At 48.8% G+C, this 16,078-nt stretch overlaps 1 protein-coding gene across 1 annotated transcript in view; it reads right to left on the bottom strand.

The window, feature by feature from the left end:
• The window catches only part of SH3D21 (SH3 domain containing 21), a 286,954-nt gene extending 286,747 nt beyond the window's left edge, over positions 1–207 (bottom strand). The window contains exon 1 of the mRNA XM_078681198.1: positions 95–207. Within this exon, the coding sequence (XP_078537324.1) occupies position 95 (1 nt within the window). The 5' untranslated portion in view covers positions 96–207. The remainder of the gene's footprint in view (positions 1–94) is intronic.
• Between the last annotated feature and the right edge of the window lie 15,871 nt (positions 208–16,078).

Here is a 16,078-nt window from a genome sequence, read left to right as displayed (position 1 = left end):
ACCAGGCTCGGACTCCGGCACCTCTCGCAACGCAACTCCGCTCCGCTCCTTCTACTGGTAAAACATTATGTTTGCCACAGCTCACTTTACTCACTTTTCTCGCTCAACCCGGCTCCGGTCACAACTTCACGCCGCTTCGCTCCGCTCGGACTGCAGACCGCGGGCTGCGAGCAGACTCCTCCTCCTTCTCTCAGGTGAACGCGATCAACAATGGTAACTCTTTTTGACAGTCATTTCAATTGGAGTTCTTGTTTCCCTTGGTATGTTGTCCTGATTACAGGAAAGAGTCATCGCATGGTGTTGCCCTGCAGACCTGGGTGGATTAGACACTTCCTTAGCAGGGGCGGCTGGTGACATTTAAAAGTGGTGACGCGTAAACTAATTTACATATTGCACCGCAGCGAGCGAGCCCGAACCACCTTGCATCCATCCATACATCATTCATGCATCCACCCATCCATCCATCCACCCACCCACCCATCCTACATCCATACATCATTCATTCATGCATCCACCCATCCATCCATCCACCCATCCATTCTGCATCCATCCTGCATCCATCATTCATTCATGCATCCACCCACCCATCCATCCTGCATCCATCATTCATTCATGCATCCACCCATCCATCCACCAATTCTGCATCCATCCTGCATCCATCATTCATTCATGCATCCACCCATCCATCCATCCTGCATCCATCATCCATCATTCATTCATGCATCCACCCATCCATCCATCCATCCACCCATCCATCCATCCACCCATCCATCCTGCATCCATCATTCATTCATGCATCCACCCATCCATCCACCCATCCATCCACCCATCCATCCTGCATCCATCATTCATTCATGCATCCACCCATCCATCCATCCACCCATCATCCATCCTGCATCCATTCATGCATCCACCCATCCATCCATCCTGCATCCATCCTGCATCCATCATTCATTCATGCATCCACCCACCCATCCATCCTGCATCCATCATTCATTCATGCATCCACCCATCCATCCACCAATTCTGCATCCATCCTGCATCCATCATTCATTCATTCATGCATCCACCCATCCATCCTGCATCCATCATCCATCATTCATTCATGCATCCACCCATCCATCCTGCATCCATCATTCATCCACCCATCCATCCTGCATCCATCATTCATTCATGCATCCATCCTGCATCCATCATTCATCCATGCATCCACCCATCCATCCACCCATCCATTCACCCATCATCCATCCTGCATCCATTCATGCATCCACCCATCCATCCATCCATCCATCCTGCATCCATCCTGCATCCATCATTCATGCATCCACCCATCCATCCACCCATCCTGCATCCATCATTCATTCATGCATCCACCCATCCACTGCACAAATACAAATGGACATCACTTCTGCAGGTGCCACACCGCCCACGGGGTCCCCCACTTCTTGCCACTGCACTTGCCAAGCAGAGAACGCAAGAAGCTCGGCCACGCAGGGTAGACCAGACATCAATACATTTTCTGGGCACCACATCCACAGGTGCACCGTCGCCCAGGGGACGCCACAATCTTGCTCTGCAACCTGCCGTACCGCACACAGAAACAGAAAGGCACTGCAGTTCAACATCTCCAGGCCCCTCGGCGAGGAGCTGACAGGCAGTGCTCAGTCCGGAAGCATCCCCCTGGTGCCAACCTCCGTGATAAGGGGTAGTGTCGCATGCGCAATGAAGAGAGGGAGAACCAGCATCAGCAGCGCAAAAGCACACCACTGGGGGAAAGACTCTCCAAACTTGTGTAACCTGCAACAATCATACACCTAGGGTCCACCACTCATGGGCCACAATAACAAAGCACCAAGCAAGAGTCGTACAGAAACGAAGAAATGTGATACCAAAGAACACTGCTGCAAAACACAATACAAAGCAGCAGAACATTAGATGGTTTTACTTAGCCACATAGAAAAGGTTAAAGTGTGAAATAAAGCATATGCGTGACGGTCTGTGCACTTCCAAAAGTGTGCACACGCAACATCTTGTTATTTTGATAACAGGAGTCTGCACATAGGCGGGTGACGGGTGAGTCTGGTTTGTGACAAAGATTGTTGGAATACTTACTTACACGGTATTTGGTGGTTTGCTCGAGAGTGACCCCAATGCTGGTGCTGTTGTATCATAACAATTCTCTGCAATCCCCTTGGCAACCGCAAAAAAGCGGTCTCCGTTGCTTATCAGCGCAGGATTGGCTGTGGAGCAGCGTAACTCCCTGCCCCATTCGGAGACCGGAGGCTGCGGCATGAGGCAACCCTCGGTCTCCCAAGGGGGAGGCTACTGCGCATGTTCGGGCTGGTCAGAAAAATGACCAGCCCAAAGCAAACATGCGCGCACGCTCACAACAACCTGATCAAGTACAGCCCCAGCCCCTTTCTCCCCTATAAGCTACATCTGGTGCGGTCGGTGACGTTTTAGATGGCGGTGCGCATTGGTTGGCGGGGCAACGCCCGAACGCCCCAATGGACGCACCGCCGCTAGTCGTTATTCCTTAATCCTTGGACAGACCATTGAGCCAGCTAGAGACTTTTCGCCAAAGCCAACACAGGAATCCCCACCACAAAAGTGCTGGCTGCTTAATGTTAATGTTAATGTTGCTGCAGGTGAGGGATTCCTGGAATGAGGCTGGTTTGTTTAGCCTGCCGCCCCCCGCTCCTGGCACCAGTCCACCATGAGCCCCAGCCGGTGCAATTAACACAACCGGAACAGGCTACAGGAAGTAGATCCACAGGAGTACGGCGGCTACGATGGTCGGGGGGCTACTGCAGCCTTTCTCCCGCTCCCGCTGCTCTACCGCCTGCGGTGTATGCGGAGGCATGGGCATCCGCAGAAATTTTTCCAGGGGCGGGGGCTAACCTGGCAAATGGAGGGGCATGGCTAATGTTAATCAATAGGGGCGGGGCTAAAATGCCAGACAATCAGGATCGGGTAATGCTCAGGCCAAGCTAAGAAAAAAAAAGTGGTGACTTCTGCATTTGAAACTGTACAACAATTAGGGCACACATATGAACACTAATATTACCCCCTTGGCCCTTTAAAACTTATGCATTCCCTAATCCCTAAAATTAGCCCCCTGGCACCCCAAAACCCATAACCCATACCCACCCTGACCCCTAAAATTATCCCCCTGGTACTCCAAAACCCATACCCACCCTGAACACTAAAATGTCCCCCCCTTGCAACCAAAACCCATACCCACCCTGAACCCTAAAATTATCCGCCTGGTACCCCAAAACCCATAGCCACCCTGAACCCTAAAATTACCCTTGGCACCCCAAAACCCATATCCACCCTGAACCCTAACATTTCCCATAGCACCTCAAAACCCATACCCGCCCTGAACCCTAAAATTACCCCTGGCACCACAAAACTCATACCCACCTTGAACCCTAAAATTATCCCTGCCACCCAAAAACCCATACCCACCCTAAACCCTAAAATTACCCCACTGGCATGCCAAAAGCTGATCGCTATGGGGCAGATTTACAAGCCCCTGCGCCACTTTTGCATCACTTTTAACATGGGAAAAGTGACGCAAAAGTGTCCCAAGGGGCTTGTAAATCTACCCCTACAAGCTTACACTACATTTGCAAATTCGGAGGGGACTGTCCTCCTTGAGGTTTCCATGCATGTAAGTCTAAAACACTGTAAAATAGATATGCAGCCAGTAGGTAATTCTGGTGATGCTGTAGAATGCTTTAAAGTTACGGGAACCTACTTAAAAATTGCTGCCTGCTCTTCTGATACTATTCGATGGAGTCGGGCTGATCAGCAGCACTGTCGTCCTGGCATCCAGCCTCTCCCGAAGGTCTCACTTTCTAGATAGGTGTGGGTCAAATGTCTTCTGGATTCTCCTTGCCTGGGCCTCCTCTGCTTCTTCGTCTGTGCCCTTGGATGCAAAAAGAGACAGATCCATGGCTCTGTTCACCATTTATCTGGTGAGCAGCGCCATGGATGTGTATTCCATACAAGTGCACAGACAGCAGGGTGGAAGGGATGGCAGTGCAGGTGACGCTTTTCCTTTGTAAAGTCATTCCTGCTGGCGTCATAGCCCAGGGTTTGCTGTCTGTGCACTTGTATGGATACACATCTATAAAAGTGCACAGACAGCAAACCCTGGGCTATGATGCCAGCAGAAATTCCTATACAAAAGAAAAACGTCACCTGCAATGGCCATCCCTTTCCCCCTGCTGTGCACATCTTCCCACTCCCACCCAATGACCAGGCAGCTAGAAGTGGTGATTTGTCATTCTGAGGGGTGTGAATGTTATAAGAATGTGGTTGCCCGGCTGAGACAGCTTCCCGGCACACCACACACACACAGCCGCACCCGAGTACTTCACACAGGTCTTTAAAAGACCATTTACTTGGTAATGAGACTTTGTTGTGTTTTCACCCCTTCTTAGAGCCCCTGCATCTCCACTCTGCACATGGCTTTGGCTGGATGAATTAGCCCCCCCCCCTCCCGAAATTTGAGGGAAACGAGTTGACGTGAGGTTTAAAAGAGGGGTGAACAAGGGATTGAAGACACTGAGTGGTGACCGTGATGGGGCAGACATTTAAGGCAGTTTTCTTTACAAATGGGTTTATTGTACAAATCTAATTTGACAGACTCGCAGACAGCAAATGCTGCTGCCTTTCCATGGCGCCTGAAAGTTTTTTTCAGGAAGTTGGGTCGACGAGCTGATCGGGTTCTTTTCTTCCTTCATGTGATGGTGATGAGTGGGTTGCAGGGCGCCTGCACTTGTCGCCTCTTCCATTGGTAGCCCCGTGCTTCCATCTGAACGCCAACGATCACCGCCCCCCCCCCAACCACCGGCACCTGGAGGGGTTGCCGTGATGTCTAGGGTGACCAACTGGCATGGGTGCAAATTCAGGAGAGTGAGTGTAAAAATTCAAGACAAAGGGTCAAAATTCAGGACAAAAATTCAAGACAAGAGGTCAAAATTCAGGACAAGAGGTCCTGAATTTTGACACATCAGAGAAGGTTGCACAATAGTATATAAGTAAGTAAATAGACAACCACTAATGTACAAGTGAAAATAAGTTTATATTAGGTTGAGACAATTGTGCACTTCATGGTTTGTCAGTATACGTGCAGCTTTAAGCAAATGTGCAGGTCTTTTTATGGTAACAAAACCGCCCCCACCTTTCCAGCTCCCAGAGAAAACACCTAATGCCTGTTCCGGCCAGTCTGGCCTTGATACCACCCTCCAATGGCGCCCCTCATCTTCACATAGACCCTCTCTCATGTGTATTTAATTTCTTCTATAGTGCTACTCATCCCAAATATGTGGGGCAGAGTTTTGGAGTGTGTTATAACACACACATATTATATAGAGACAATCACTCATATAAATGGGAAAGTCAATATATAGAAAATGGTGCTTAAGATAATGGGGCTTACAATGTGTAATCATACTTTCATCCATCATTCAGTCTTTCACGATTCATTCTGTCCTTCCATCTGTGTGCCCATCCATGTCAATATTCATCCATTTACAAACCTATCCATCATGTTTATTTCCATCCATCTGTACACTCATCCATCCACTCTTCCACACATCCATCCATTAACTCATTCATCCAGCCATTCACCCGTTCAGTCATCCATTTACCCATCCCCCTTCCTCTTTAAATTCCCTTTTCACTTAGCCATCCCTCCTTCCATCCACCCACCCATCCATCTACTCATCCACTCATGAATCCATCCATTGTACCTATCATTCATCCATCCTTTCACTCATCCATCCACCCTTTCACTCCTTCACTCAGTTCAGTTCATACGTCTTTATTTCGATATATTTCATCATAAAAGACAACGTTAAAACCATACTCGACCTATTATACATAAATTACTTTAAATACTAGACATAAAAATAAATTAAATTCCATAATACAATTTATATCCATACAACCTACAACAGTGACAATACAATGATTGGTTGATAAGCCAAACGTCGTAGCTAAATTTAAAGACGTTTTACTAATATCATAAGACAAATAACCACAGTTAGCCATTGCTGCTAAGGTGCTTTGCCCTAACAGACCACGCCCAGCCTAAAAACTTTGCTACCGCTATAACTGTCGGTTCTGTGATATCTGACTTCAGGTTACGTCAAATGTCACCTGACCAACTTTGTCGGAACTAGAACGGCCATTGACAGCTCTTAGGCCCCACTCAAGACACAGACCCAACCACTGGAGGGCCTCCTCTGTCCACTTTTTTATGGGGTTTAGTTTGAGTTTGGGTATGTTTTTGGAGTCCCACGAGATTCTGCATGACTCCCAGTCAGGCTTTCGCTCTAATCGTAGCACCGAGACCGCGCTCCTTGAGGTTTCTGAAACCATCAAAGGGGTGTTGGATACCGGGGGCAAGGTCATGCTGGTGTTGTTGGATCTGTCGGCGGCTTTTGACACCATCCCCCATGATGGCCTTCTCGCAAGACTCTTTGAGATTGGTCTCCGGGGGACGGTGCTCAGATGGTTTTCGTCTTTCTTAGCCGGCCGCCGGCAGACGGTCTGGACATCACCTGACTCCGCCGTGATGCCGCCATTGGGAGTCGGGGTCCCTCAGGGCTCTATATTGAGCCCGACCCTTTTTAACATCTTTATGACCCCTTTGGCGGCGGTGGCGGAGTCATTTGGTGCCCGGATCGTGTCGTATGCCGACGACACCCAGCTCCTTTTCTCTTGCGAGAAGGGGGCTGACTTTGACGGGGAGAGTATCCGGAATTGCCTTGGGGCGGTGTTCACATGGTTCCAACTGAACAGCCTCAAGTGCAATTCCGATAAATCTGAGGTACTCTTTTTCGGGTGCGATTCAGAGCCCAGCTGGCAGGCCTGGTGGCCCGTCGACATGTTCCCACCATCCGGCTCTTCCCCTATGGCTAAAAACTTGGGGGTTAAGATGGATAAGGGGTTGACGATGAAAGCCCAGATTCTTGGGGTGACCGGCACCTGCTTCGGCCTATTAAAAATGTTGCGGAGGTTTCTGCCTCTTCTGTCAGAGGAGCATAGGAGGCTGACTGTGCAGGCTCTGATAGGCTCCAGGTTGGATTATGCCAACATTCTTTACCTGGGCCTTCCAGAGTACCTGCTACAGCGGCTTCAAGTTGCGCAGAATGCGGCGGCCAGGGCCATTTTTGGTCTTAATAGACGTACCAGCGTCTCTGGGCTACTGCTGACGCTGCATTGGCTACCCATCCGCAAACGGATTGCCTTCAAGGCTATGACTTTGGCCTATAAGGCGCTCCACGCGGTGGGGGCAAAGTATCTCCAAAAGAGACTGGCCTTTTACCATCCGGCTCGGTCGCTGAGGTCTGAATCTCTACTCTTGGCGGCGGTCCCTCGTGTTAAGAGGGCCCGCCTGGGTGGCCGCTCCTTTAGTCTATTGGCCCCACAGATGTGGAATTCGTTGCCGCTCCCACTTCGGGGGGCTACTACTCTTCTTGAGTTTAGGAAAGGGCTCAAAACCTGGCTGTTCTCTCAGTAGTCCTCCAGGTAGTTTTTTTTTATTGTCTGTGTGTTGCGCACTTCTTTTAAACTGTGTTATGTTTTTCTGCATTACTCCCCCTTACCTAAAGCGCCGGGATACTCTTTTTGAGTAACCGTTGCGCTATACAAAACAATAAATAACATAACATAACATAACATAACATAACATATGTCCCATTGGGCGTCTTCTACTGCAAAAATGTCATCCCCCTCAAGACCTATGGGTTTGAAAGTGCAGTTCAGATCGCCTGCCACAATCACCATACCATCCGCCCCGGCAGAGTTGAAAATGAGATCCAGCTCATTAGTTATGCCTGAGCTCCTCCCAACTACCTGACCCCTGGCATAGATATTAATAATCATAGTCACCAGTTGATTTGGACTGATCAGCTTAATCACGAGTATATCTGGATTAACCACTATTACTTCGGACACCCTGTAACCGAGTGACTGCCTGACCCAGATGGTTAAACCACCGATGATCGACCTCTTATATTTCTCGTGGCAGGTTTATAAAAGTTCAGGTATCCAAGGCGATGAATACGGTCAACGGCCCAACTTTCCTGAAAGATCAGAATATCCTGTTCCTCCACGAAAATGGACCATTCAGCTATATCGAGTTTATTCCTTAGCCCTGCGATATTCCACAAGACTATTTTCAGCAGGTTACCCCGATTACTGAGGTTGCGCTGTTCTAATGCCAACTCATTAGGCCCAAGTGGGCTCCCATCCTCTATCAGCAACCTTCTATCTGCAATATCTACTGCAGATGACCCAGCCATTCCAAAGTCTACAACCCGGCCACCCTTAGCAATCCCTGGGTCAATCCCCCCCATACGATGTTGAATCCATTCTAGGGGGAGCACAACCAGCTAAACCGCACCCATTATCCCCCACTATATTTTCAACTGCTTGGCTAGGGGGGCTTACCTTAATCTCCCCACCTATACCCTGCAACCCAGTGCTATCATGAGAGATGCTCGCGAGTCAGTCAACCCCTTCCAGACCCATTAGTGGCTCGTACCTATTGAACAGGGGGCAATGGTACTCATCCCTGAGAAACACACTAGGGCCCGGAGGTCTCCTCCTAAACGTATGTTTGGGGCGATGGATTGGGCCAAGATTCATATTACTATAAAAGTAATTAAGACACAGGGGTTGGATAGCGCCCTCTCCACTAGTCCTGGGCTCATTACAGATGTATTCTACCACCCACGGGTCTCTAAAATTAATGATAACACAGTCACCCACTATGTCTTTTGCTCTATGACCCACCCAACTCACCCTTCTCACATTCAAAATTTCCGCTTTGGAAGAGGGGGGAAGAGATCTATTTGTATTCAACCAATGCATAACTTTATTTTTTAACTCCATGTACGATTCTGGTTTCTCCATACCAATCCCAGGAACTCCCGCCAGAACAACCGTATATGGAACAGATTCACAGGGGAGATTAATACAAGGCAATCTTTGGAATCTGTTAGCACCACCCTGTGATAAGGACCCATTGGGCTGACTCCACTCTGGCTGAACAGGTTGTGCCAGCTGTTGCCTTGACACCTCAGTTGTTCCCGATCCCTGTACCCTAGGAGGGCATAGAGGATTTCTTCCTGCTGGGTACTTAGGAGCACAGGGCATAAGCTTCTGACTGGCGGTCTTGGCATTAACCACTTTCTGAGCTACCCTATCACTGTTGGCAACCCCAGTATTAATGGAAACAGAAGCATCAGCACATGGGCGCTTCAAACCCTTCACTAAAGTTTCTAGCGCATTGGTATTCGCTAGCACTAGCTTTTCGAGTTGGTCAAGTTTACTATTCATCAATCTCGATCTCTCCAAGAGGGGTAGCATCAATGATTTAACTAGTATTTCGATTTTATCTAGCAACCCCTCATTACTACTGTCTCGGTCCAACTGTTGGTTAATAACCAAGGGAACTATAGACTCTCCAGGAGACGGTGGGGGATCAGGTGGGGCCTGCTTAGACCCAATTAATTTTGAATTTTTTGCTAAGCCGCCCTTCTGCAGACCACCCCCTCTTTTCCTCTTACCTAAAACGATGTTATCCTTAATATTTTTTCTCCTCGCAGGTTCTGAATTATTAGGTTTGGGAGTGGTATTCGGGGTCAGTAGTGGATTGGGAACCCTAAGCTGCGGGCTACTTGAAATCGAGGACCCTCCTGATAGGCTCGTAGGTGAACAATCCACGGAGTTACCAGACCCCAGCAACAGAATGCTAGAGTTCGGGCTCTGTGCGGCTAGTTGCACACTTGGTACCAGGGGTTCAGGGGTCAATACAGACCCAATCGGGCCTAACGATGAGCGTTTCCCTGTAATAAGATCCAGGGACAAACGCTTCTCGGTAAATGCGATTTCTTTTTCTAAGACCGCTGTTGCTCTAGTAATAAATTGGTCAAGAGTGCCAGTGGCCGCCCCCCCGGTGGTGGAGAGGGTCATCTTTCTACCCCTCCCTGAATGAAGAGCCATAGAATAAAGCGTTTGGAACACAGCCCCAGTGGAAAAACAGACTCCAAGAGCACAGGACAAAAAAATAAGTTAAAATAACCTGCCGTACTCTGGCCGGCAACAACAAACTTCCACACGTCCCCAGAACCAAGGGGGGTAGCCCGGCCCGTCCTCAATCGACCTCGGACGGCCTCAGACGGGCCCACGCGCGTCCCGCAAGACGCGTGTCTGGGCGTAACTAAATAGAGGGAGGGGAGGCGATGGTAGGCGGGAAGAGGACCAGCTGCGCCCAATGTCGCGCACTGCATACTGGTCCTCGCAGTCCCGCGGTCTCCCGGTGGTGTAGACTAATTAGCCCCGGTCCGTGAGTCAAGCAATGGGGAGACAGAGTCACTTTCTCATGAAGCCCAGGTCAGCAGGTAAATGAAAAGCGGCCAAAGATGTTCCAAGCATGCAAAAAAGACACTCGGCACTTCCAGAAACGGCTACGAGCGGCTCCCGAGGAGCGGGGGCCGCGAGCCGTATTAGTACTGCAGGGGGTCGATGGTAGGCGGGAAGAGGACCAGCTGCGCCCAATGTCGCGCACTGCCTACTGGTCCTTGCAGTCCCGCGGCCTCCCGGTGGTGTAGACTAATTAGCCCTGGTTCGTGAGTCAAGCAATGGGGAGACAGAGTCACTTTCTCATGAAGCCCAGGTCAGCAGGTAAATCAAACGCGGCCAAAGATGTTCCAAGCACGCAAAAAAGACACTCGGCACTTCCAGAAACGGCTACGAGCGGCTCCCGAGGAGCGGGGGCCGCGAGCCGTATTAGTACTGCAAGGGGTCGATGGTAGGCGGGAAGAGGACCAGCTGCGCCCAATGTCGCGCACTGCCTACTGGTTCTCGCAGTCCCGCGGCCTCCTGGTGGTGTAGACTAATTAGCCCCGGTCCGTGAGTCAAGCAATGGGGAGACAGAGTCACTTTCTCATGAAGCCCAGGTCAGCAGGTAAATGAAAAGCGGCCAAAGATGTTCCAAGCATGCAAAAAAGACACTCAGCACTTCCAGAAACGGCTACGTGCGGCTCCCATGAAGCGGGGGCCGCGAGCCGTATTAGTACTGCAGGGGGTCCTTCACTCATCTATCAATTCTTTTGTCCATCTACCCGCCCTTTCACTCACTCATCCAGCCTTACATCCACCCTTTCACTCATCCGTCCATCCATTCACCTTTTCACTTATCAATTCATCAATCCATCCATCATTTCACTCATCCATCCACCCATTCACTCGCCCGTCATCCACTCTTTCACTCATCCATCCATCCATCCATCCATCCATCATTTCACTCATCTATCCAGCCATCCATCCATCCACACATCCTTTCACTTACTTACTCACTCACCCTTTCACATTAATTATGAGACCCATCAAGAACTCCACCCTCGCTGTAGTTCCTACAGCAAGGGGTGGGGTGGAGCAGGGTTCACTATGCCCCTGCACATAGGCAATCTGAAAAAGTGGAAGGCATGAGTCATGCATGATGCGCAGGGCCTTGACGTGGGGCGACTGTGACATGGTGTTGTTTCCAGAGCTTTAAGTGGGATGAGAAAACTAGGCGGCCGCTTCAAAAGGGTGTTTGATGTAACTAAATGCGTGCCTTAAAACACATAAGCTAAAATTCTGTGCTTAATATAATGTGCCGCACGACTGGTATTTTTGTTGCTTCTGTCATTGCATCCAGATATATAATACAAGTAACGTTACATCTACAACAAGCCAGAACTATTGGCTTTGTCAATGGTTGTTAGTTCAATAAAATAAAAAAGCAGCAACCATGGTTGCTATACTAAAACTATTCTTTCCTTTCAACTTCTTTCACCGCCTTCCTTTGGCTAACTGGATTCTCACCTAGCAGCAGCATGGGCGTTTTTGCACTTTCATGTGACAGAATGCCCTGCCCTGGACCGAGGTTGGATGAGGCCACCACATGCTGTACCAGCCCAGACTGACCCATTGTCATTCTGTATGTGGCAATCAGCCCCACACAGAATGACAATGGGCGGGATGGGGCTGCTCTTGTGCTCAGAGGAGTGCGAGGCGCCCCATCAGGGAGCTAAGGCCTTTTGCAGGGGAACAGCTCTGTTCCCTGCAATGCCTAAAAGCCCCGGCGTCAGGCCTCACTCCTGGATGCATTTGTACAGATGGGCTTGCGCAGGGAGGGGCAAGGAGAGGCGCTCCAGGGGGGGCAAGCGCCCCTCCTTGCCCCCCCTGCGGACGCCAATGGTGCCATGGGAGCAGGTGCGGAGGTACTGCGGCAGCAGGTGTAGGTGCCGACTCTGCCTCTCCCCAAATTTCCGACACTCGCTCGCACGCTCAGTTCAGGCTTGAGCAATAGAGTGTTGATAGAACACTCAGAAAAATCCACTCGACCAAACATGGTATAAATCTGCGGTTACAGTATCTACCAGAAAGAGCATAACTGCAGCTTATAATCAGCGGCGGCTCCTACGCAATGGAGGCCAAGCGTTGCCCTACTAGCTCAGAGCCAGCAGCTGTAAAATAAAATTATATTTTATTATCGTTTTATTTTTCAGCTGCTGACTGAGCGAGCCAGCATGTGCAGGGAGAGACAGGGCTGGGCCGGGGCATGGGAGTAGGGAGGAAAAGTAGTAAGTGCACTTTTAAGTGCACGTCAGTTTGGCCGGCCGGCCGTCTTAATTCAGCTAAACTGACATGAGCATTTAGGTTTCTCCAACCCAGCTGTATTGCACACTCGGGTTGGAGAAACAGTACCGACTCCCTGTGCCCAAGCGAGCGTTAATCCAGCCCGCTCAGGCAAATCCTCACACGGCTTTCATGATTGAGAGCAGGCTGTGATTGGATGGGGGGATCCGTGATACTGTCCCAGGGATGGCTGGGGCCAGGAACTGGAAGCAGAGGAGCACGAGGAGGCCAGCAGCACCAGGTCGGTCATTTTTTTTATTATCAACCCACGCTGTGCACCCGACCCGCAACCTCTCCACCCGCCCACCATTCTTTATCTATGTTGCCCGCCACTGGACTCAATAGCAAGGCATATCACCTCAAGAAGGAGGCTTAAAGAAATGTACTTTGCATCAGGAAGTCCAGCAAAACCTAACAGACTAAACAACCCTCCACAAGGACCAGAGAGTAAATCCAGTAGAGCCTGGATGAAGTATGGATGCATGCCAATGCGGGGGCTTGGCAAATGTCTAAAACTGGAAAATTCCGGGCCAGAGTCTTAGCAGCTGCCTTTGCCCAGGTGGAATGAGCCGAAATGCCCCAGGAGGATACTTTTTGGCAAGGGTGTGAACACATTTTGATGCAAAGGAAGATCCACCTTGATTGCTCTCTCAATTCTCCTTAATACGATTAATATAGAAAGCAAGAGCTCACTTACGATCCAAAAAGTGTAGCAGTTGGATCTTCAGTGGGCTTCGAAGGAGAAAAGTGGGAGTATGATGGCTATGTCCAAAGCACCAGTTTGTTAGGAAAAAAGGTCACACATTCAGGCTTAAATGATAATGCATGTAGCTAACTGATGCAATAAGTATTTTGTGGATAGGCAGGGTGAAGATAAAATCATTTCCTTGACCTCCGACAGAAGATCAACACCTCTCAGTTGATTTCACTCAATTTCCATGCATGGAGGTGTATATCGAAGATGTTCAGATGCAGGTCTCTGTCCTGTTGGTGGAACAGCAGCTCCTCCTGAAGAGGCAATCGAAGCAGAGGGTATATGATGACATTCAGGAGAATTGAGTACCAGATCCTCCAAACACCATCTGGGGCTATTAGGATACGTTGGACCTGGTCCCACCTGACTTTCTTCAGGACCAAAGTGATCAATGGCAGAGGAGGAAAGGCATAAATGAGGCCCGAGCCTCACTGAACATGGGCTGTGTCTACTAGGAGGAATTCTCAATGTGGAAACTCCAGCATGCAAATGGCTGGGTTTTCAGTTTCTCAGAGGGAGCAAACAGATCCACAGAGGCCGCACCTTGCTTGGTGAAGATGGCTTGTGCCACCTTCGGATGAAGATATCACTCATGATCAGCAAGATGATGTCAACTTCGTTTGTCCACCCTGATGTTGCGAGAACCTGCCAGGTGATTGACCATCAGGAAAATCAGGTGGGATTACAGTAACTGCCATAGCTTCAGAGTCTCTAAACAAAGAACACTGGCTCCCGCTCCACCCTGCCAGCTGTAGTACCATGTCAGTCACACCGTCCATCAGGACATGGGCTGGCCTGCACTGGATGGAAGGAACAAAAGCCTTGAGGGACAGTTAGATTCAGTTGATTTGATGGCTCCACGTCATTGGTAAACAGGTACCCTTGGCCTCCACATAGTCCAGTAGTCCCCCCTCAGTCCTTAGGTGGCACATCTATCACCACTGTTAGCTCTGGCTGCATAAAAGAGAATGGTACACACCTGTTGGGTGTCTGCCACCAATCATAACAAATCAAAGAATGCCTTTTCCAAAATGCAGATGTTGTCACCCCGTACTGGCAAAAGCTTCTCTGCTGGGCCTACATGCGGCACCAGCAGGCTGCACATGACCAAGAGCCAAAGATGCCTCAGGACCAGCAAGGCCAGAACTATGCTCACTCCCATAAAATCTGGATCATAGCTTGAATGTCCTGGACTTATTGCAAAGGTTGGAAGGCCTTCAAAGCCACCATACCCAGGATCTCCCCTATAAATCCTAGGCTCAAGCCAGAACTTTGGCTTATTGATCGGGAACTGCAGGGTGGACAGCAACAACACTTTGCTTGCAGGTAGCCTGAGACTAGATGAGACGAGTTTGACTTCAGGAGCCAATCATCAATGGAACACATGTATCCCTGGTCTAGGCTGTGAGCACCAACATGATCTTTGTGAACTTCTGAGAAGCTGAGGTGAGGTCGATGGGCAGTAGTGGGGCCCATAGGCCGGTGACTACATTGCCTATTTGGTAATCCGAAACTGAGTAGGAAATGCCTACTCACATAAGCACGTTATAAATAATTGGGTTTGACCCATATAGTCAATGGGACCTGGGTGAGTAATCGTCATAAGCATAGGGGTCCCAGACTGGACACACGATTATTTATGAAATTTACCAATATTTAGACAAAATGGATAGAAACATTAATAAGTAGGTACAGTGTTTTTATTTTCACTGCACTTTCGTTACCCTTCAATGGTTAAATGATATGTATCAAAACATCTGTATTACAAAATTCAATACGCCCACAGAGGGAGGGGGAAGGGGGTGCATGAAAAAGGTTTGCGATAGTTGTAAATCACTAATTACTAATCATACATATAAATTCATGAATACAGTAAATAAGTGCTAAATGGTCCCCTGGGAGCCACACAAAAAATAAGCACAAATCACAACATTTTCATAGCAAACAAATTCCTAAAACGCTGTATCAATCATGCTTTTGTTAGGAATTGATAATGTAGATAGCAGTCTACGTTTCGACCCAGAAGTTGTAGGATAGTAGATCCTTACTGCGCGGGTCTTCGTCAGGACGTGTGGGAAGGGGTAGGACGGGGGCTGATTCCTAAATTGAAAATAGAAACTAATTATTCAAAACGGTCTCAATAGAGTCCCGTAAAAACATAGCGGAAAACCGCTTGTTGCATTAAATTATATTACTAGTAATACTAAATAGGAGAACTGAGGAATATATACTGAGGGTGAGCCACATACTGTGCTCAGAAAAACTGCATTCATCTAATTACCTGTTGTATCGGCGGGGCAGAAGGTATCAAGTGCGGCCAAACGTGGTCCGTAGACAATCTATATGATTAAGAGAGTCTTATGAAATTCATTCCCATAGGTTTGAGGAAACACCACGAATAATATTCAATAAGTAAAAATAGTGACCGGTAAACAGATTTACCTGTAAAATTGGAGGATTGATTGAAATTGATCAATCAGCTGTCCGTATCTGTAAAATGGAAAAATGGGGGCCAGTCATTTATTTGGACACAATAGGTAAATAACGCTCCTAAACATGTTGAACATACAGCGTTTCGGAGGCTTACCCGATCATTCAAGATAACAGGATTAT

Source organism: Lissotriton helveticus, chromosome 3_1 (genome assembly GCF_964261635.1).
Source record: "Lissotriton helveticus chromosome 3_1, aLisHel1.1, whole genome shotgun sequence".
NCBI lineage: Eukaryota > Metazoa > Chordata > Amphibia > Caudata > Salamandridae > Lissotriton > Lissotriton helveticus.
Note: the sequence above shows the minus strand (reverse complement) of the source record. Positions and strands in the feature narration are given on the sequence as shown.